The 22,520-nt window shown below is 42.2% G+C and overlaps 1 protein-coding gene across 6 annotated transcripts in view; it reads right to left on the bottom strand.

Annotated features, from left to right (window-relative positions):
* Nucleotides 1-3,079: 3,079 nt before the first annotated feature.
* Nucleotides 3,080-22,520, bottom strand: part of Chd1l (chromodomain helicase DNA binding protein 1 like) — a 71,273-nt gene continuing 51,832 nt past the window's right edge. For 5 of the 6 annotated variants that reach the window (XM_060393035.1, XM_060393034.1, XM_060393036.1 and 2 more), the window contains 4 exons: nucleotides 20,364-20,434; nucleotides 19,014-19,128; nucleotides 17,854-17,962; nucleotides 16,235-16,577 (listed from right to left, as the gene is read on the bottom strand). In XM_060393035.1, coding sequence (XP_060249018.1) covers nucleotides 16,499-16,577; nucleotides 17,854-17,962; nucleotides 19,014-19,128; nucleotides 20,364-20,434 — 374 coding nt within the window. In that variant the 3' untranslated portion in view covers nucleotides 16,235-16,498. Of the gene's footprint in view, nucleotides 4,209-4,470; nucleotides 6,344-16,234; nucleotides 16,578-17,853; nucleotides 17,963-19,013; nucleotides 19,129-20,363; nucleotides 20,435-22,520 lie in introns of those variants that run through there. The other variant, XR_009594811.1, reaches the window with a different exon arrangement.

Here is a 22,520-nt window from a genome sequence, read left to right as displayed (position 1 = left end):
TCACCATTTTGAAGCTATCTATGGCCTCCACCTGGAGATACCTCATTAGCATAACAAAGACATTTCCTATTACGGGGAAATCGCAAGGGTTTTGAAGCTTGGTGCCAGAAACTGGTAACAGACCATGTATGCTCTGTGTATGTGTATACACCACACGTTTTTTTGTGCATGTTGTTAATTTGCCTTTCTTCATATAAATGATAGGTGGGGATCTTAAACCTTATCCGACACTTTGTATACTTTATGGGAAAACTGTATCTAAAATATAATGGCTGATACAGTTGTCTTGCTCTTATATTTAACATTGTGCTTTAATCTTCTTTTTCTCTTCCTAATGTTGCCAGTTTTATCAAATTGTTGTTTGTTCTTTTTTGTCCCATGCTAATTGGCTTTATTTTTTAGTTCATTTAATGACTATCTTCTCTTTCCCAGCACTAGTAATCAAAACATATTGTTCTATTTAAGGAGAAGTTTAAGGAGAAGAAAACAGCCCTAATCTAAGGTTCTACACCACCTAACTAAAACTTAAGTTGTTTGCTTTGTAACAAATCAGCTATAATCTGTCCCATGAAGTAAACAATGTCCTCTATGAGAAAAGCAACCTTGAAAGGACCAATCCTTTTATCCCTCTTTGTGTTTTTTTTCAATTTAGCGAAAGATTATTTTTGTACACTATATTCTGAGCAGATCCTCCCCAGCTTCCCCACCCACCCAACTCCATGCCCTTTCTTTCTCTCATTAGAAAACAGTCAAACAACAAAAACAGAATTAAAAAAAAAAAGAAAAAAAACACAAGAAACACACACCATAAAAATAAAAAACCATAATATACAAGCAGTAAGACAAGAAATGCCCAAAAGATGCAATATGAAACAAACAAACAAAAAATCTACAAAAATGTCTTTGAGTTCATTTTGTATTGGCCAAATATCTACTAGCCTGGGTCCTCCATGGAGGGTCTGCTGAGGAGACTTATTTTTCCTTTGCAAACAGATGTCAGTAGAGATGGCTTCTTGGTTAGGGGTGAGAGACCATGTGGCCCTTGTTTTCGATTTGTTCAACCTTTTCTGCATTTAAAGTCTACTCCCTCATGTACTTCCCTGGAGTTCAGCCCTGTAGGCAATATGTTTTTCAATGATGAATTAATTACTCCCAAGAGCTAATTAAACCTCTGAAGCTCAATTTATTGTAATTTTGCTCTTTGATACCCAATAAAATGTTTCCTTTTATAGTCTTCCTCAGTCTTATTCCCAAAAAAAGATGAAAATACTTTTGCTGCCATCATCTTTACCTCCACTCCCTAGGTCATCCCCTGATTTACTGAGACGGTTTAGAATATTTTATGCTAGAATGATTTTAGAATCTTCTTTGCAAAACGTCTCTTATTTCGAGTGCCCTTACCTATCACTTACACTGTACATTTCCAGAGAGCACCACAATCCATTTAGATATGAAGATACACATAATAGGAGATGGTAAAGTAGCTAAGAGAAAAGACAAGAGGACCCAGAGATAGAAAAATAACTCAGTTTTTGCTTGGTACTCACCTGCTTTCTCTTCAACATACTTGAGGTGATTTGAATGAGATGCTCCCATAGTCTCACGAATATGAATTCTTGGTCCCCAGTTGGTGGTGCTGTTTGGGTAGGTTAAGGAGGCGTGACCTTGCTAGAGGAAGTGTGCCACAGTGTATGTGCATGTGTGTGTGTGGGGGGGGTGCTTTGAGAGCTAAAAGACTCCTGACATTTCTAGCACTTTCTTTTTTTCTGCTTACAGTTTACGATGTGTGCTCTTGGCTTCTCTCTCCATCACCATGCCCCAGCTGGCCATTATGGACTCTTATCGCACTGTAACTATAATAAAGTAATAATAATAATAATAACATAACAGCTTATCATAAGATGTTTATTTATTGTCTCACACCTTCTGTAGTCCCTCAGCCTGTTACAGCAACATACTTAACAGGGACAGAAAAGGAGAACATAAGGGTTTGTGTGAGAAGGAGTTGGTTAGATTGGATCATATCATCAACAGCTGAGCAGTTCCACAATGGTGGACAAGCTGGAGAGCCAAGGAAAGCTGCAGTCCAACCCAAGAACACAGAAATCTCAGAGAGAGAGAGGGAGGGAGAGAGGGAGGGAGACCACTGATGCTGCCCAGAGTGAGAGTCAATGCTGATGCGTCCCCACCCAGCCCCAAGGCAGCTGGAGCAATCTGAGTCCAGCGACTCTGAACTGATGTCCATAGTCTGATGTGCAAGGGTAGGAATGGGGGAAGCTGTACCTGCTCCTAAAGAAAGAGCTCGGATAAGTGAGGATGGGTTTCTCTTTTTGTGTCTTGTTTCATTTGACTCACCGATTCACTGGGTGGTGCTTCCCATTCAGGGTGGATCCTTTCCATTCAGCTCATCCAAATACCAATCTTCTTTAGAAACATTCTCATAGACACAGCCAGAAGTGTGCTTTGCCAATCCCCTGGTCATCCCTCAATACAGGCAAGTTGACACCCACAAATCAAGCAGAAAAGCATTTCTTCCAACCTGAAGGTTGGAAAGTCCAAGATCATGGTGTCTCACAAGGGTCCATCTTCTTCCTAATGATAGATACAATAGCTCCTCATAGCCCCTGCTTCTGATATTCAATCGCGCTATGTCTGACAGCCCACAGCAACTAGTGGGTGAGCTGTGGTAGTAAATATAAATTGTGAATAATGCTTATTACTAAAAGCCTATAATTACTGTGGTGGTATAGCTAACCCGTTATAATAATCAATAAAAGACACAGACACCTAATAGGTTTTAGATAAGCCTTATTTCACATGGGGCTGGACAGATATAAACCCCCTAAGCTATGTGAACTTGTGCAGCCACTATAGAAATCTACATGGGAGTTCTTTGAAACACCAAAACTGGACCTACTATGTGATGGAGCAATACAACTCAGGCATGTACCCAAAGGACTCTAACTCAGCAGTCTTCAGACATACATGCACACCCGTGCTTGCAGCTACACCATTCACAACAGCCAGAAAATGGAAAAAACCTAGATGTACATCAACAGATAAATGAATAAAGAAACAGTTCACATGCCCAATGGAACTTTATTTTCACATAGAGAAAAATAAAATAATAACAGTTACATAAAAATGGATGCTTCTGGAAATCACTGAATAAGCCAGACTCAAAAGTATTTGAGTATATACTGCATATTTTTTTTCTTTCTCCAGAACCTATATTTTTAATTTTATGTGTGTGTAATTAACTGTATTTTAGGTTTGAAAGACATGAAACTAAAAAGGAGATGAGGAGAAGGGAAGCAGAGATCTTACAGTTGTTGAATAGGGCAGAGAACACACACAATGAGGAAAAAGAAGGGGGCTGTCTTACTTGCCGTGACCAAGGCAACTTATAGAAGAAACAGATTGCTCGGAGTGTAGCATCAGTCCAAGATAAGCATGGTAGAAAACATACTAGGCAGTCATGGCTCTGGAGCAGCATCGAGGTCTTACAAAACTCAGCAGTAGAAAGCAGGGAGAGCTGCCTGGGAATGGTGTGGGCTTTTGGAACCTCACAGCTCAAGCCCAGGGATGCACCTCTGCCATCAAGGCCACACCTCCTAGCCCTTCCCAAACAGTTCCACCAAATGGGACCAAGTATTCAAATATATGAGCCTAAGGTGGCCATCCTCGTGCAAACCATAATAAAGGCCACATTGGAGAAGTAACTAGGAGAAGAAAAAGAACATGGGGGAGGGAAGTGGGAAAGGAAACAAAGGAGACCAAGGTAATGACGACAGATATATAACAATGCCATAATAAAATCCATTATTTTGTACATTAACCTAAAAAAGTTAATAATAATAATAATAATAATAATAATAAAACCTGCGAACTCATTTGGACATTTCTAATTCCAGTCTGAAGCTGTAGGGATCTTTTTCATCCATGCTTGCAGCGTTCTTCTCCAAGCAGGCACTGTGCTACCTAACAATATCAAACATTCCTTTGCTGAGTCTCACAATAGACATAAAAATGATTCTCCTTTTACAAAGAGATTATTTTGTTGCCTTTGTGATTCTTATGTCTCTAATTTTTCTTCTTTCCGTTTGCATCAGCCAAAACCTTCAAGACAGTATGAACTCACAGAAGGTGTAGTATTAATAGGTATCTTTCTTTTGTTCCTCATGAAGTGGAAGTGTCTTTGAAGCTTCCTGGCAAAATATTAATAGCAGTGATGTATGTCTGTTTCGTCTTGTGTTCTCCGTACTCATCGATTTACATTTTCATTATTGTTGTTATGAATGTTAGAAATACGGAATGATTTTTAGTTTGTTGAAGTCCTTTTCAAAATCTACAGTGATAACACAATTTCCCCCTCTGTTAGTAAAAGAGTTAAGTATCATATCAAACGATGATATACTTAAACCTGCAGTTATACATACAAAAAAGTTAACAATTAGATTTGCCTTTTACCTTTTGTAAATATGTGGTGACGGTCCTTGACGTTTTGCTATGGATTCTGCTTCATCTGGTTGCTCTTCTCCAGTTCTTGCATCCTGCCGCAAGCATTAGTGCTCTGTACTAAGAGCAGGAGCTCTTTCCATCCAGGGCAGCACTGTTGACGCATGCAATTTTTCATTGGTGATGCTCCAAACTGCAAAGTATGTCCAACCATATTATGCTTCTGGGATGGGATAAAGATAGAATGTATGTAAGAACTAGATATTTTTCTTGCTCCCTCTCTGCTCACTATTAGTTCTCTCCCTCCCTCTTTCTCTTCCTCTCTCTCTCTCTCTCTGGCAGTCTTTCACTAGGTAGCAAAGTCTGGATTTTAGTTCATGATGCTCTATCCTGAACTGCATGCTGAGATTGATGCCATCATGCCCAACCAGATATTCTATTTTTATTACATCTAGAATCTATCGCTACTGCGATGAAATGGCTGTTTCCTCACCGTCTATGTTCGTCAACATTTGCTTCATAGCAAGCAACTAAAAATTCCGGTGGCATGTAACAGTGCACATTTACTTCACAAATAGGTTGTCTAGAAGGACTTCTAGGCAGCTGTGCTTTAGCCTTTACAAACTGGGTGAGGAAGTTTTTAATGTGAGCAAACAGTATGGCTGTCGAGAGTGCCGGCACAGAACCAGCACTTCTGCTTCCAGAATTACGTGCAAAAAACATCAAACTGATAAAACGTGAAAATGAGAAAAAAGTTGGTGTCTTATGAGAGGTTCACTAAAGATGAGTAATAAAAATTTCCTATAATTGTGAGTAGATAATTACAATATGTAAAGCTGTAAAAGATAAAAGTAATACGATTGGGGGAAATGATTACCTTAAAAATAGAAGGGGCTAAACACATGTGATATGAAAGAAGAAGGCAAAGAACAGTGGGAGTTAAGAGTTTAAGTAGGGCAAAGGATGAATAGGTGAGAGGATGGGACAGGGAGTTCGTTAACTAAAACTGTAGTGTGTGTGTGTGTGTGTGTGTGTGTGTGTAGTTTACACAGAAATACCCTGCATAGGTAGACAGTGCTGCTCCCAGCATATGTGCATTTTTAAATTAAAATTTTAGTGCCAGGTGTGGGATATATATATCCCTGTGAGTTCTTAGCCAGGGAGGCATCAGAGGTCTCCAAAACAAGCCATTGCCTTTGGTCTTAGCTGCCCGCAATAACTAGATTGTTAGATCTTATTGCTAGAGACACAGCACACTTTGGCTACGTAGTGCTGAAAGGTGTTATACAGGCCTTGGGAGGAGAACGTATACCAATGGTCTTACTCAGCTCTGGACCTTATATTCAACAATACCAACTAGCTAAGCAAGAAGTTCCCAGTGGCGTAATAGTGGCATCCAAGGTTACAGGGGTAACCAAGCTGCTTTCTGATTGATATGAGAACTGGTCCATAGGAGAGAAATTATGCATGATATTGTAAGCCTGGTCAAAAGCTCATGGTTTGGAAGGTCCTAGGGCCCAGTGGAGAACCTACTGTTGTTATTTTGCTAAATTGTCATGCTGTCAAACTGTCTTCTAAATACTTATGTTGCTAACCACAGACCTGTGCTACTCTCAGCCTTAGTTAGAGAAGCTTCCTTTCACAGTGGGCAGTGGTTAATGCAGAGATACATAACTGGTTAAAGTGTTGAGAATGACTGTTGACTGTTCAGTTCCAAGTGGGATAATAAGGACTCACCCACAACTGAGAGGCTACTGGAAGCTGATGGCTGCTAAGAGAGGGTATGCTAATCCAACCAAAGACTAAAGTAAAAAACGTAAACACCATTACCAACATCCTTTGGTCAAATTATGCAAGTTTTATTTTCCGTCAGACAGGGCAATCCCTAAAGCTGGGTTTAAGAAAATAGCATCAAACATAGGAGCGCTTTTATATAGCCCCCAAAACTGTATGACTAGAGGCTTTTCAAGGGCTGGGTGACTTCCAGATGAATTTTGGTTACATAGGAACTTGGCTGAACATTTCAAAATTATTTGTTAGAACATCTTATCTTACCAGGGTGGATGTTAGGGTGTAAGGTGTGAAACATTTCAAGTTCTAGACAACGGGTTAAGACTTAGTCAAATCCATACTTTACAGAAAACGGGAATGGACTTTTTTGACCTTGTATTAAGATAGCTTCTAATCTTAAGATGGAGTCAGTCTGGTCCATCAAGTGTAGCCAGTAGTAGTTTGCCTGTGTCCCATGCCCACGTGCCATACACATATGGACAGCACAAAGTAGACTCCAAGAAACTCTAAAAAGAAAAGAACAGGAAGTTGGGAAGGAGATGTTTTGAAGGGCTCCGAGAAGAGATGGAAGGGGAAAACTGTAGGTAGATATAATCACTGAATACAATCATGTATATGTACATGAAATTCTCAATAAATACACAATAAAAGGTTTTATTTTTTTCAAAAATATAGAGAAATGCACTGAGCTGGTAGATAAATTTGGTCCTCTGATGACTGGTAAATTATGAGGATAGATTTTTTTATTTATTTTTTAATCAGTATACAAAGCAACAGGGTTCCCTAGGACATGTTCATGCATACTTAGTTTTAATTGCTTCCCACACCGTGTGTGCGCCTTGCCTCCTTGCTCCTCATTCCCTGCTTGCATCTTTCTTCCCCCTGCATTTCCTCCCTTTCTAGTATTATTTCACATCCCTCTTCATCCTTCTTCCTCAGTGTTGCTCATGGACCCTGTCCAGTTTTGTGTCTTCTACTCATAGTCATACTCACGCACATGCACAAATATACAAATTAGAAGATAGAAACCACATGAAAAAATAACATGTTTTATATTTGTTTTTGAGCCTGAGTTACTTCACGTAATGGATTTCTATTATATCCACTTTCTACACAGTTCCTTTTTTTAATATCTGAATAAAATTCCATTGTGTATATGTATAGTAGGTCTTCATTATCCATTCATCAGCTAATGGACATCTAGGCTGATTCCATTCCCTAACTATTGAGTTAGTGTAGCAATAAACTCTGTAGGATACAGAGTATTTGAGTATATGCCCAGGAGGGTAGAGCTGGGTCATATGGCATTTTGTCATTTTTCTCTTTGATAATTCTTCACCCTGATTTCCACAGTTGCTGAACCAGTTTATGCTCCCATCAACAGTGAATAAGTGTGTTCCTCTTTCCCCACATCCTCATTTGTGTTGTTGTCAATTAGTTTCTTGATTGCCAGAGTCCAGCTCTGGTGGGTTCAGGACCCAAGGAGGATGTGAGGAGCCAGTGAAAGGAGACTTGGACCAAGAGGTGAAGTTCATACACTGTGTCACTGAGACAACCAGGCCACCTTTATTTATACATCTAAGTTTCCATGGCTGAAAAGCTTTTACGTTCATTTTCTCATGTGCAACCTCTTTTGAGAGTTTCCTCTACTTAATAATAATGTGCACATTGAGCTCTTTCCTTCCTTCTCCTCAGTCCTGGTGGTTTCCTGCCAACCCATGAAAGAGAAAACAGCTTCAGCAAGTTACTCTCTAACCCAGCACTTTGGTACATAACCAAGTGACCGTGGTCGGCAGCAATAGTGGTTACAGTATAGAGAGGTGATAGACTACAAACCCAGGAAATTCTGATTTAATTGTTGGCACCTAGCATCTCTCCACATCCTGATCAAATTCCCCTATCCTCCAAGGCTCTGGCCAAAACAACAAAAAAAAACCCAAACAAAACAACAAAACCTCAGTCAGTTCCTCATCCTTGCTTGGCTCATCTCTGAATGTACCTATTAAGTCTTGGACCTAAAGATCTAGCAAGACCCTCCTAACCTTCTGGTCAACTAGCTGTCTGGAGCAGTTCAGTGGGTAGACTGTTGTCAGAAGCAAGGGCTCATTGGGAGATAACATCTGGATATGAGCTGATGTACCCAGACCAAGCCTTTGTGTTGACTCAACCACACATCACTATTAACAAGCAGAGGAATTGTGATCTGTTACATTCACGTGATCCTCAGAGACAATCAAGAATGAATCACAGCCTGAGCTTCCTGTTTCCAATTCTGAGGAAACGGCTGTCACAGACAAAGTGAAAGTAAAAACTACCATAGCAAAGTCAAACATGGAAATGCAAAGCAAAAGCAAACCAAGCATTCCCTCAGGAAGGGCCAGGAGAACCAGCACAGAAATCCCCCACAGGTCCTTGCCACGTGGGGACCCAGCTCCTCAGGCCTTGCCGTAGGAGAGCCGTTCAGAAAGAGGCTTGGCCACCACCACTTGATGATAGCCATTCTGATTGGCAAAAAATGGAATCTCAAAGCAGTTTTGTTGTGTGTGCATATATATGCGCACGAAGACCAGAGAACAGCCTGGGGCCTGGGGTGTCATTCCTCAGGAGATATAGCGCACTTTGGCTTTGTTGTTGTTGTTTGTTACAGGGTTTCTCAGTGGACTGGACCTAAGCAGTTACGTTAGGCTGGATGGCCAGTGACGACCTCCAGGGAGGGCTTCCTTCTCTACATCCCAGGTGCTTGGGTTATAAACGTGTAACACACTCGGTTTTGTGTGTGTCCTAAGGATTGACTTTAGATCCTTGTGTTTTATTTACTGAGCCCTCTCTCCAGCTCCCTCCACACAGTTTTACCTTGCAATTCCCTGATGGCTAAGGATGTTGAACACTTTAAAAATGCTATCTGTTTGTAGTTCTTGAGAACTATCTTTTCGGTTCATTGACCCATTTCCTGACTAGCAGTTTTGGGGGCTTTGGTGTTTAATTTTTGATGGTCTTTAGTTGTTCTAGACACTAACCCCAAATTAAGTTCAGCTGGAAAGGATGTCTTTCCCATTCTGTAGGCTGTCTGCTGTGTTGATAGTTTCCCTTGCTGCGCAGAAGCATTTTTTCTTTTTGCTTTTTTTTTTTTTAACTTTTATTACTTACACTTTATTCACTTTGTATCCCTCCTAAACCCCTCCCTCCTCCCCCCATAATCCCACCTTCCCTCCTCCTTCTTCACAAATGTCCCTCCCCAAGTCCACTGATAGGGGAGGTCCCCCTCTCCTTCCTTCTGATCCTAGTCTATCAGATCTCATCAGGAGTGGCTGCATTGTCATCTTCTGTGGCCTGGTAAGGCTGCTCCCCCCTCAGGGGGAGGTGACCAAAGAGCAGGCCAATCAGTTTATGTCAGAGGCAGTCCCTGTTCCCATTACTATGGAATCAATTTGGACACTGAACTGCCATGGGCTACATCTGTGCAGGGGTTCTAGGTTATCTCCACGCATGGTACTTGGTTGGAGTATGAGTCTCTGGAAAGACAGCATGTAATCCCAATCCTGTGCTACTGGAATTCTGCTCTAAGCTTTTGCCAGTATCTATGTTTTGAAGTGTTTCTCCTGTTTTCCTCTGTTTCTGCATTTTCATTTTTAAATCAGGCTCTTTGGTTCACTCTGAATTGATTTTGTTAAAGGTAAAAGAAATGACTCTAAGCTCATTTATCATATGGAGATGCAGTCTCCCAAGCATCCTTTATTTAACAGGCCATCTTATTTCCAGCATGTTTTGGCAGCTTGGTCAAAAATTAGGTGGCCATAGCTTTATGGGTTTACTTATGAATATTTATTTTCTCTATTTTGTTCCATTTGCCAAAGTATACATTTTATTCCAGTACTGTACTATCTCTGTCACTGTAACTCTGTGATATAGTTTTGTTTGCTCTGTTTTTGAGACATGATCTTACCATGCAGCCCTGGTTGGCCTGGAACTTGTGTAGACCAGGCTCGCCTCGAACTCAGAGACTGTCTGCATTGGCCTCTTGAGCACTAGGATTAAGGGTGTGCACCACAACAACCTAAGTGTAGTTTGACATCAGGTATTATGCCACCTCTGGCCTTGGTCTTTCTATACTTAAGATTACTGGGGGTGTATTTCCATATGAACTCTAGAATTGTTTTCTCTGATTTTGTGAAGAATGTCATTAGATTTTTGATAGGATGGTAATCGAGCCATTTTCACAGTATCAATTGTGCCAGTCCAGGAACATGGAAGTTTTTGACACGGTCTAGTGTCTTATTCAATTTTTTCAGTGCCATAATGTTTTTATTGGAGGGGTCTTTCACCTCCTTGGTTAGGTGTATTCCTTGATATTTTTGAAGCAATTGTGAACGGGGCATTTTCCCCTGATTTCTCAGCAAGTGTATATGTAGTCAAATTAGTATATATAAAAGATGCTGACTTTTGTGTGTTGATTTTGTGTCCCAAAACTTTAAGGTCTTCTATTGGAATCTGTGGGGACTTTTAATATATAGAATTGTGTCATTTGCAATGCTCTTAACCACTGAGCCATCTCTCCAACCCCCTGATGCATACTTAAACTCAGTTTTCAAGGATTTTCTTAATTTTTTTTTTCTGTTCATCAGGGATATTAGTCTATAGTTTTCTTTGTTGTATCACGACATAATTTTGGTGTCGGGATAATACTGACTTTATAGAATGAGTTTGGGAGTGTTCATTCTTGTTTCTATTTTGTAGAACAGTTTTAGATTTTCTTTAACATTTTACTAAAGTTCATCAATAAGTCAACTCACTCTCAAGTTTTATTTGTGGGGAAATTTACTACTTCAGTCAGACTGCTAGTCATGAGTCTGTCTAAATTTTCTGGCTTTAGGTTTGGATGGTGTGGTTTGAATGAATGTTCCAGACAGGCTCTGATGTTTGAATACTTGGATCCCAGCTGCTGGTGGTGTTTGGTTAGGTTTAGAAAGTGTAGGCTTGCTGGAGAAGGTCAGCTTTAAAGTTTTAAAAGCCATGGGCCAGTCACAGCTCACTCTCTTGACTTAATGATTGCTATTTGAGATAGGAGCTCTCAGCTGTTCCTGCTGCCTTTGCCCTGATTCCCTGCCATGATGGACTCCTATCCTCCTGGAGCCATAAATTCAAATAAATTCCTTCTTCCCTAAGTTGTTTTTGGTCACGGACTTTATTACAGCAATAGAAAACAAACTAGAACAGTCAGCCATTATGTGTTCAGAACTTTAAGTCTCTAGGTTTTCTAGCTCTTTGGAATAGTTTTCAGTGCATTCCACAGTGATGTAGATTTCATTAGTTTGTTACATGTTACATGTTACATTGTTACATGTTACATGTTTTTGAGACATGATCTTACCATGCAGCCCTGGTTGGCCTGGAACTTGTGTAGACCAGGCTCGCCTCGAACTCAGAGACTGTCTGCATTGGCCTCTTGAGCACTAGGATTAAGGGTGTGCACCACAACAACCTAAGTGTAGTTTGACATCAGGTATTGTGTCATTTGTTCCCCCTTCTTCCTTCTTTTCTCCGTCATGTTGTACAGTTATTCTACAAGACAAACAACTGCCATTGAGTGGAATTCAACTGTGCTAACTTGCAAGATTATCCCAGCTGGGCTTGTTAACTGTTTATATCCCCTCACAGAAGGCCGGGGGTGAGGGGTCTTTAGATCTTTGCCTGAGTATCCAGCTGCTCCCTGCCACCTGCTGTACTCAACTCTGCCCCAACTGCATGTGGCTAGAGTACACAGGCTGGAAGACTAGGGGAGAAGGGCTCCATCTATGTGCTTATGGGAAAGTCATCATCTCTCCTAAGGAAAGACTGCCTGGTGTGGCTTTGGGAGTGCACCCACAGGAAGTAAACCCTCACCTATCTTCTGTAAACTCAATAAACTCACTGGTTTCCTAGAGTGCAATTGTAACTGCTTGTCATTGGAACCTTAGGAGGAATGTTGGACATTGTTTATATCTCCCTGAGAAGACATTTTAGCAAAATGTGAAGTGAGCAGGGGTGTAAAGATGTGTATGCCCATGCACACACAAACGAACAGAGCAGGACACTGAGGGGCTCCCTCTATTTTTTGCTGTGTTATTGCCTTGAAAGGGTTTTTTTGATGATCCTAAGCTCAATGTTTTGAGCCAGACTGGCTAGCCAATGAGCTCTCTGGATCTGCTTGTCTCTCTGGATACTCCCCAACACTGTTAGCAGCATACACAACTATGGCTGATATCCTACATGGATGCTGAGGATTTGAGCTGAGGTTTTCACTTGCAGAAAAGCATTCACTGAGCCATTTCCCTAGCCATTTTCACCTCTAAATTTATTAATTTGGGTATTCTCTTTCTTTTGGTTAGTTTTGTTTTGGGATTGTCAGTCATTTATCTTCTCAAAGAAACAGCTCTTTGATTGAGTCTATGCATTTATTCTGTTTAATTTCTGCCTTAATCTTTACTAGAGCCTGAGTTATATCATGGGGTTTATTGAGAGCTCTCTATCTTATAGCTATAAACTTCCCTCTTGGGACTGATTTGGCTGCATCCCAGAGGTTCTGGTAGATTGTTTTCACTTGATTTTAGGAATTGAAAAAGTTCTCTCCTGATTTTTCAATGACCCACTGTTCATTCAAAAGTATATTGTTCCATCTCCAAGGATTTGTGCATTTTCCGAGGTTAGCCTTGAGGATGAGAACATGTTGTTGGATTTAGTTTTATTTCAATCCAGTGAGTTAAAGGTGTTTGCATTCAAGGTTAGAATTGAGAGGTTTGCATTGCTGATGATCACGCTGCTTGCTCTCATGGTTAGCTGGCTTGTTAGTTCTTCTCCTGACAGTATCGGGGGTTTTCTGATTTGCTGTGTCAGGTGTGATTCCATCCCATCTGCCTTCTGTTCATTCTTCTTTTCATGTAATGTATATACCCTTGTCTGTGTTCTCATGGATGACTTTTTTTTCCCTGTGTATAGTACTCCTTTAGTAGCTGCCTTATCTTGTTTTTTTATGTTTTGCCCAAAAGTGTCTATATGCACCTCAAATGTGCCTGGTGCCTAAGGTCAGAAAAGGGCATTCAATCCCTTGGAACTGGAGTTACAGACAACTGTGAGCCATCTTGGAGATGCTCACAGATTCTGGTGTTCTGGAAGAGCAGTGTTCTCAACTTCTGAGCATCCTGCCAGCCCCTTATACTTATTTTAAATTATTTTAATTTTTCCACCAATTTTAATACATAACTTTATTGGGTTGGTTATTTTCAGGGCTTGTAGTATCAGTTCATGGTTTCCTGGCTTTTAGCGTTGCTGATGAAAGATCTGAAGTTATTCAGATGTTTCCTTACTTATGAGTTAACATTTTCTTCTGATAGCCCCTGTAGAGTTTCTTGATTATTTTTATATATTGACTGTAATACATGATGAAGAGGTTCTTGTCTGGTCATGTCTATTTGTGACTTCAGATTCTTGCTGTGTTTCTATGTCATTAGGTGTAGGAAATCCTCGGGTATCATTTCATTAAAGGACTACCAGGAGTGCATACAGAGGGAAGGCTGTGTGTCACTGAACAGAGGGACACCAGAAACCTGCACAGAGGAAAGGCTGTGAGAAAAGGTGGTGTGTGAAGTGACCTGTAAACTGAGAGCAGAGGGCCCAGAAGAAGCTAAGTCTTCCAATACCTTGATCTTGTGACAGGATGTTGTTAAACCACCTGGCCTGTGACATTTGATTACAGGAGCTCTAGGAAGCTAATACACTAGGTAAAAAGTAGAGTGTGACATTAAAAAAAGTTGTAAACATGATATAAGATAAGCTGAGATTATTTTGTCACAGAAGAGCACCTTGTCACAGAAGCTAAAACAAGAGTGGCTCTACAGGTAAGAAATAGTCAGAGCAATGAACCCTACTGGAAGGCCATGATGAAACACCCAGATAAACTCTCTGGATTTAGTGAGGCAATGGTATCCTTTCTAGTGATTCTCTAAAGGGGGCAAGAGTAAAACCCATGTGCATGAGGAGTTTGAGTGCCTGTGTGAATGTGAGTATTATGTGTGTATTTGTGCGAGTACATGAGTGTATGTTTGTGTATATCTATGAGTATATATGTGTGTATGTTTTGCATGTGTATGTAAATATGTGTGTGAAATTAAGACTGAATATAGAAAACACTTAAATCGGGGTATTACTGGAAAGAAAATGAGAAATTAAAGTTTTTTTTTAATTTTGTAATTAAGAAGTTTTTAATAGGAAAGACAACACAGGTATATAGACCTTTGGCATAAAGAAACGGTAGCCCACTTTCTGGCTGGCAAAGGTCCTTAGTTTATACCGATCTTTTCTTCCTGGGATGAGATTTCAGCTAAGCTAACTGTACCATGTAACTAGTGCTGTTTCTTGTTGTGACTTCCATTGAGTTGGCTGGCCATCTATTGTTAGCATGATTGTGAATCTTCACTTTAATGCCATTGATATGTCAGTGAAACATACAGAGAAGTTTTAAGTGGCTGTTGTTAGTCAGGAGATCACAAAAAATGACATGTTTCTCTATCTCTCAGGTTTTACACTTAAGTATTTGATCCATTTCCAATTTATTAGTCATAGCAGAATTGTAATACTTTTCTCTCATATCGAAGGCTAGGAACTTGCATACCTTTTCAACAAATATTTTGTGCTTCAAATTGTTTCATATGATATGAAAAATGAGTGAGAAGAGATCTTTCTTACAGTCCTTTGTTCCTAAGCAAGAAACTGATACACCAATATGCTTATTCTATGCCTGCAGGGCATATGAGAAACCTGCCTTTTGCCATTTTATAATCAGGAACCACTTTGCTACTCTAGCTCAGTTAGGTTTCTGTTTCCTGGACTCTGACCTGCTTTTACCTGAGAGTTGATCTGGAAACCCACTCCCCAGGGCCGTCGGTTCCCTGAAATGTTCTGTACTCACTGTTCCCAGAGAGGCTTTCCTACCTGCCTGGTCTCGCTTCTGTAACCATGGGTGTGTGCAAAATCCCCCACCCTGTGCTTCTGCCCTATGAAGACAGCTTGAGAAACTGGCTCAGGTCTGACCTCTTGAGCCCCACCTTAAAGACAGATAGCAGATAGCTGCCAGCCAGGCCAGTTCCCATGTGCACAAATAAAGCTTGGTTTGATGTGGCCAGAGTTGGGGTCAGTGATCTTTCTCCTTACACCTACGGGATTAACACAATTAACACGGAGGTATTTATTTTTAACACGGCACATATTAGCTGGCATGTTAATGTGGCCCGTTGTGCTCTTACACATGTGTATATAGGGTGCACTGAAGAAACGTAGCCCCATATACCCTGTTTGTAATCATTATTCTACTGTCAGACCTCCAGTTCCATCACTTTGCTGAAAATGATAAAATTTCAGTTTTGCTTATGACTGAATAATGTTCTATTCACATAACATACTGCATTTTCTTCGTCCATTCACTTTTGGACACCCAGTTTGAGCGCGTTCTTAGCTTGAGGGCAGCTGTCAAAAGCCGAGCTTTCACATACAGGGTGTGGTGAACCACAGCTACATGGCCTTGCGTCCAGCAGTCCTTTCCTAGCGGCTCTCTGTCCCAGGCCTTCTCCAGTCCCACTCACAGGTCATGCTGTGCTAGCCAAGAGCTGCATGCTGAAAATAAAGTGTAGACGGAGGAAAGCGTACTCCCGGGGTTTTCTAAAGCCACACTTGACAGGTCTCCAGGCCAATGGGCTTTCTTCAAGATCCCAATACTGAGCAGTGAGAAGAAAGGACAGGGGGTCCCACTGGTGAGGACACAGAGCCTGCCCTCCGCCTCCGCCCCCGGGTTCTCTTTGACAGCATGAACTGGCTGAAGTGGCTTCTTTTCCCCAGGGCCTCCCTGCCTCGTCACCACTCAGCTCTCCCTAATCACAGCGCCAGCCCCTCCTTCTGTAAATCAGTCTTGTGGACAGTAAGAAAACTAGATTCAGGGGGAAAAAAAGCAACAAAACTATTAATGATAGGAAATTTATTATTATACAAACTTATGCAATCTGAAGCTTTCCCATATGTTCTGTGCATTCCTGTATTACAGGTACTGGATCTCAGTAACACTTCCAGGGGGAACAAAACTGGAATTCAGAAAAGATTATCCCAGCGATTCCAGAGTAGAGAATACAGCCCAAGACAGCCTTGTTTCCTGAAAACTAACAGTCGCCCTGGGGGCATGGATCCTGCTAACTGCTTGCTGAAAACTGGACCCGATGCTGGCTGGTTGCTAAGGGACCAGTGGTGCCGAGGAGGGGGATGCAGGCTGCGAATGGTGGGCAGCAGCCTTACTTCTAGGAAAATAGTATCTGCAGAGATGGCTAAGGGCACCTTGTCACTTTTACCCGCCTTTACCCAAACTACTCAGTTCTTGCTCAGATAATCACTGCAAAACATTTTATGCCCCTCTTCATATCAGAAACTCTTCTACCATTGCTAGAACTCGTGACTGTTGTTAATATGTGGTACTAAAATTCTTGACATTGCTCAAGCACCTAAAACGTGACTTCTTTACTAAGGCTTTATAGGGACATAAATGCTTTAGAGACCACACAGAGTGAGTTTCTTTATATAGAACCTGGAGGTTAATTATGCTGTTTCTAGCCATTTTGGACACAGTTTACAGTTCAAAAATGCTAGCCTACAGCGCCAGGACTTGAGAAGAAAACATCAGTGTAGCTAAGGTAGATGGTAATTTAATGTTCACGGTGGATTTCACACTGCCTCTTATGAGCCATCAGAAGAGGTAGGGACGCAGCTCAGTGAAAATGTGCTTTCCTAGCACGTGCAAGACCCTGGGTTCAATCTCCAGCATTGTAACTAATACAAAACACAAAGAAGAATACAAGAAGGCTCTAAAACAGAAGTGTGCACTTATTCACGTTAACTTTAGTGAACGGAAGGAAGCTCTTAGAATTAGGCCTCTACTAGACCTGAAAGACTCTCGAGAGTGGTGACATAAAAAGAGGTTATCCAATGGCAGTTGTTCAATTAGCTCTTCCCTGATATGCTTTTGTTATGTATTTGTTTGCTTTTCAAGACAAAGAGTTTCTCTGTGTACCCCTGGAACTCTCTCCGTCAATCATCTGGCTGTCCTCAAACTCAGAGAGCCTCCTGCCTTTGCCTACTGAGTGCCGGGATTAAAGGCATGTGCCACCACACCCAGCTACTATATAGCCTTTTTTAATGAAAAACAATTTTCTTAGTAAATTGACCTTTGAGAGTGTGCCCCATGTGTGGAGGTTGGAAGACAGCTCTCGGGAGTCAGTTCTCTCTTCCTCTCCACCGTGCGGAAGCTGGGGATTAAGCTCAGGCCATCAGGGTTCATACTGAGCACCTGGATCTTCTGAGCCTCATCTTCATCTAATTCTAGGCATCCAGGAATGGATGGGTATATTTATTTTTTTGGGTGTGTAATCTAGATTATACAAGGTAGTTATATACAAGTCTTAGTTATATCTCTTTGAAGAAGGACAGAGGGAAAGACAAGACAGAAGACTTAGCCTTGAATTAAACAGCAGAATAAGAAAATACAGCACAACTGTCCTCTTTGGTTGAAGTGCAATTCAGACCTCAAAAGGATACATGTAAGTTGGGATGCCTCTTGCGGCCAAATGTTTCCGAATAAGCCTTTCAGTACCATACCAGTTAAAACCCTTTGTAGCATGTCCAATGCGTGGAAGATGAACACTTGCTATTGAAAAGAAAAGAATATGATAAACAATAAAATAAATACACAGGAGACAACAGTTGCGGAAGGTCTCATGCAAAGTATACCATTACAATTTCAAAAATATTCTAGGGAAGACATGGAAGAGACGAAAAGTACGTTTTTCTGTTGAACACAAAATCCCACAGGTTCTAGAAGTAAGTAGGTATGATGGCTACAGATTGTGACTGATTGGTGAATCAAATTAAAGCCAGCATACATTCTCCCTTCGGTCAAGAAATGCCCCAAACACTGAGAGACACTAGGCTGGGACAGAATAACCTTTCAGAAAAGAACGGTCAGTTATGATGTGCGACAGGTGAGGTAGCTTAAGGACGGCTTCCAAATCATGAGGACAATGCCCACTGGATGGCATGGCCCACAGGGGAAAAAGACTATGTAAATACAAAGTGATGTGGTGAGACCTCTGGTATAGTGAAATAATTGTTTTGTTTTGTTTTTAAAACACAGAAATATTATAAGAATATGTTTTTGTTTTAGTCCTAGAGGTAGGATATGGGGCTATTTCAGATTGACCAAAGCAGCCAACTATGATTTGCCTTGTGCTCTGTCAGGGGCATGATTTTGCCAGTTGAGGATAGTTTACATTTGGAATTCTGGGGATCCTTCAGAGGCTATATAGATGCCAGAGACCCAAGAGGAGGGGCGGCTGCTGCTCTTCCTGCTGCTGCTTTTGCTGTTTGCTGGATTGCTGGCTGCAGATATCCTTCTGATGATGACGGGACTAGTCCCAAGGAACTTTATGCCCCTAACCAGCAGGAAGTAGTCTAAAGAGATCTATGCCCCCTTCCCCCCTCCAATCTATCCTTCTTTCTCTCCTACCTAGTGTTGGGGGATTGGGGTGGTGTAGGAAGGTAGGAAAAAGAACCCGAAAAAGCAGCCAAAAGCCGCTACACTCTGGCTTGCTTTTACCATGCAAATCGAGAGGTGTCTTGACATTTCTTATCTCCCTTCAGAAGTCACAGCACGTGTCTGGACAGAAGCTCTTCTCATCCTGAGCAGAGGGAAGACCTACCTTTCTTTTTCTTTGCTGCTGAAAATATCTTCTTCAGGCCCTCTTCTAGGGCTGCCATCTTAATGCCAGACAGGACATTGGTGCGATCGCGGTGTTGAGCCACAATCAAGGCCAACTAGAAAGAATAACCATTCAACAGCTGAAACGGCACGAGGAGGGTCACACTGCCAGCAAGTGAGCTGGCCACATGGACGCGGACTGTTACGGACTGGGGCTGAGCTCTATCCCTGCTGGACACTGCTTGGACAATAGTATCCTACATTATCACAGCAATAGGGCGCCATCCAGGCATGCGGCTGCGCACTGTGAGCATCCTTTCTTTTGCAGTGCTGGGGATTAAACCCAGGCTAGGTGAGCACCCCACTACTGCCACATGCACAGCTGCCAGCCTGAGTCACTGGACGCTGTTTCTGAAGCACAGATACTGTTGTCGCCCTCTGCCCGCTTTGTGCGGCATTGTAGAAATTACTGAGTGAAGAAACAGAAAATGCTTTGCCTATAGCCACACAGGTGTTTTGAGTGTGAGCCTCACTTTCTAACTCTTTTTCTAAGTCAGCAACCATCTGATTAAAAATTCATGGATTCGGGCTTCAGAGACAGTCAGGTGGATGTGGTGAAAAAACAAAACTCACTCACAGATACTCCAAATGACAAGCAAGCAGGAGAAGCTTAAGAGGCAGAGCACAGGAGGTGGGGGCTGCTTCCTGTCTTCTGTCAGCTAGTCAGTGTAATCTTCACACAAAGTTTTGTATAAACAAAAACGATGAGCCCTGAGAATCTTGCATCATACTTTCTCACTCTACTCGGAAAAGCTGTTTGAGCATATTCTATGAGCCAGCCACTGTGTGGAGTACCAATGATAAAAGAAACAGAAGGGGCCCACTGCCAAGCCTATGGCCTGAGCTTGATCCCAGAGATGCCCATGGTAGAAAGAGAATGGACGTCTGCAAGGTGTCCTCTACACAGACACACACGTGCCCAGGTAAGTACACATACACGTGTGTACACACACACACACACACACACACACACACACACACACGGAAACTAGGACACAATGAGAAGATGGCTGCTCATGTAAAAGCTGGGAGGCCATGAGAGGAGCCGAGCCCACGGCTGCCTCCTGGGCTCGTGCTGTCTCCAACACTCGATCCTCAGCGTGTTTCTAAGCTTGAAGCTACCCAGTCTCTGGCATACATGTGCCAATCCTCATGGGCTACCCTGCTACCACAGAGGCTGGGCAGTGAGCACGAGTGGGCTGGACAGGAGACGTTTCAAGAGTAGCTGATATGAGCCAGGATTTAATCATGATGTGAGACAGTTTTGATGTTTTTTTTTTTTTAAACTTACCAAATCTTGCCCTTTGTCTCGTGACTCTTTATCATCAATAGGAAATAAAAGGACATCGCCCAAACTCAAGTCTGAGGTTTGAAAGGGAGACAGAAAAAGAACATTAAGCTCACTGAAGACCTATTCTGAATCTTCCTTAAGTGTTTGTTATTTTCTTGCTTTTTGAAATATGATCTCGCTCTGTAGCCTGCAGCAATCCCCCTGCCTTGACCTCCCCAGTGCCAGGACTGTAGGCAAGGGCCACTATGGCTTGCACCAATTACGATTTTGTGTTCCACCTCCCTCTGGATTTTTGCCTGGCCCTTTCCTGTCTCCTGACCTGTCATCAACTTAGGCAGATACACAGCTGCTTCCTCCTCCTACACTTTCATGCTCTCCAAACTCAGTGGTCCTCCTACGTTATCAACCAGGTACCCTCGGGGGCCATAGCAGTGATTCCAAAGGGCAGAGGAATAAGGTGGGTGAGTTCTGGGCTTGCCATTCCTAAGGATTCTCCTGTTTGTCTTAAATCACTAGGACACTGCACTCCACCATTTATATCTGTGTATTTCCCTATCATCCAAATCAAATCAAGCTGATGCTCTAGACAAATGGGCCAATTTAAATTTAGTTCTGGGTTTTATAGACCCAGTTTGAATTTTCTGGTCAAACAAAAATGATAAATATCCCGCTTAGAATATCTAATCTTTTAAGTCATTCTAAAACACCAGCAGCTGTGCTAGACCATTCTTCCAATCAGATTTCCCAAATATGCCGACAACCTGGGAATGGTCTCTATGATTTGGTTACACTTCCTTTTAAAATGTAACTTTCCTTTTCCCTCTGGATAGCAGCTGTGCCCTGGGCTGCCTGGGGCTGCATCACTGCCTAGATCCTTCGGACATCAGGTACTGGGGATGGTTGAGTGTGGTAAGGATACAGAAAAGAATGGGACAACGTTGGGAATTCTACTGCTCCCTCTCGCCAACAACTGGAATTCTGCTCCTATTTCTAGACCAAGGTAATGTTCTCAGCCTCCTCAGCCTTCTCTGGTAGCTCTAGCCCAGGCTCATCTACTCTGCGGGGTCCTATTTCAATCCTGGGACAGTCCATCTCTAGTTCCATTGACCGTTACACTGTAAGTCTGCGCGGCCACATTTGAGACTGCACACTCCTCCAAATGTGTCAAGGTAATACGGCCACTGACGGCGTGAAATCCAGTGGCTAATCCCAATTCCACTCTCACTTCAGCATCTTGGTATTGGGGACCTCTTTGTCTTCTTCTTTTCTGTGTAAGCTTAGTACCTCTAATCTAGAAATCCAAAATTCAAAATGTGCCAAAATCTGAGTCTTGAATCAGATTCTCTCTCACATCACAGCAAAGTAGGAAGTTGTCCACCTGAACTCATGTGACTGGTGTCATGTTGCTTACATATGTGTGTGAAATAAAGACAAATTTTGTATTCAGACTCGGACACAAACCCAGACTCGTAATGTGAATACAAATATTACAAATTCTTTTTCTTAATCTGATATTTGAAACATTCATGATCCCAAGCATTTTTGGATAAGGTCTACTCAACGTTTATGCCAAAACACTACGTTCTAAGGTTCCCTCTTTTCCTCTTCCTGTTCCCTCTTCCTGCCTCAGGGACTAAATGGATACCTTTCCCAGGCTCTGCCATCTGTGATCTCATTTCTCCCTCATGACTACAATCGTCTCCTCCATCCACAGCTCTCCTTCCACTCTGTCCTGGTTCTCTGCTTTTCCAACTGCCAGGTCACTGTCCAGATCCAGGTCTGCTTACCCCTCCCTACCCTTCACGTGGGGCAGAAGCATGAGTTACACCCAGTCTCTAAGAACTCTGGAAGGCATCTGTTCCTCCCACCAGGGCTGTTCTCTCTTCAGCCACCTCAGGAAAGAACAAGGAAGCCATCACTCCTCACCATGATGTGACTGCCGCACTTAAAAGCAGTTGCCTTTTCCCAGTCCTGGTTCCGATGGCTAAAGCTGTTCAGCAGGTCTCCTGTCCTCACACAGCCCAAATTCTGCCCTCAGAGTGTGGTAGCCCCGGCTGTGGTGACCCACCTCTCCCTCGGCACCAAGCCTGAGCTGTTGTGAACCGCTTAAAAGTATGGCTGATACCTGTCCACTGGGTCTGACGTTCCACCATGGAG

The sequence above is a fragment of the Meriones unguiculatus genome, chromosome 10 (assembly GCF_030254825.1).
Source record: "Meriones unguiculatus strain TT.TT164.6M chromosome 10, Bangor_MerUng_6.1, whole genome shotgun sequence".
Lineage (NCBI taxonomy): Eukaryota > Metazoa > Chordata > Mammalia > Rodentia > Muridae > Meriones > Meriones unguiculatus.
Note: the sequence above shows the minus strand (reverse complement) of the source record. Positions and strands in the feature narration are given on the sequence as shown.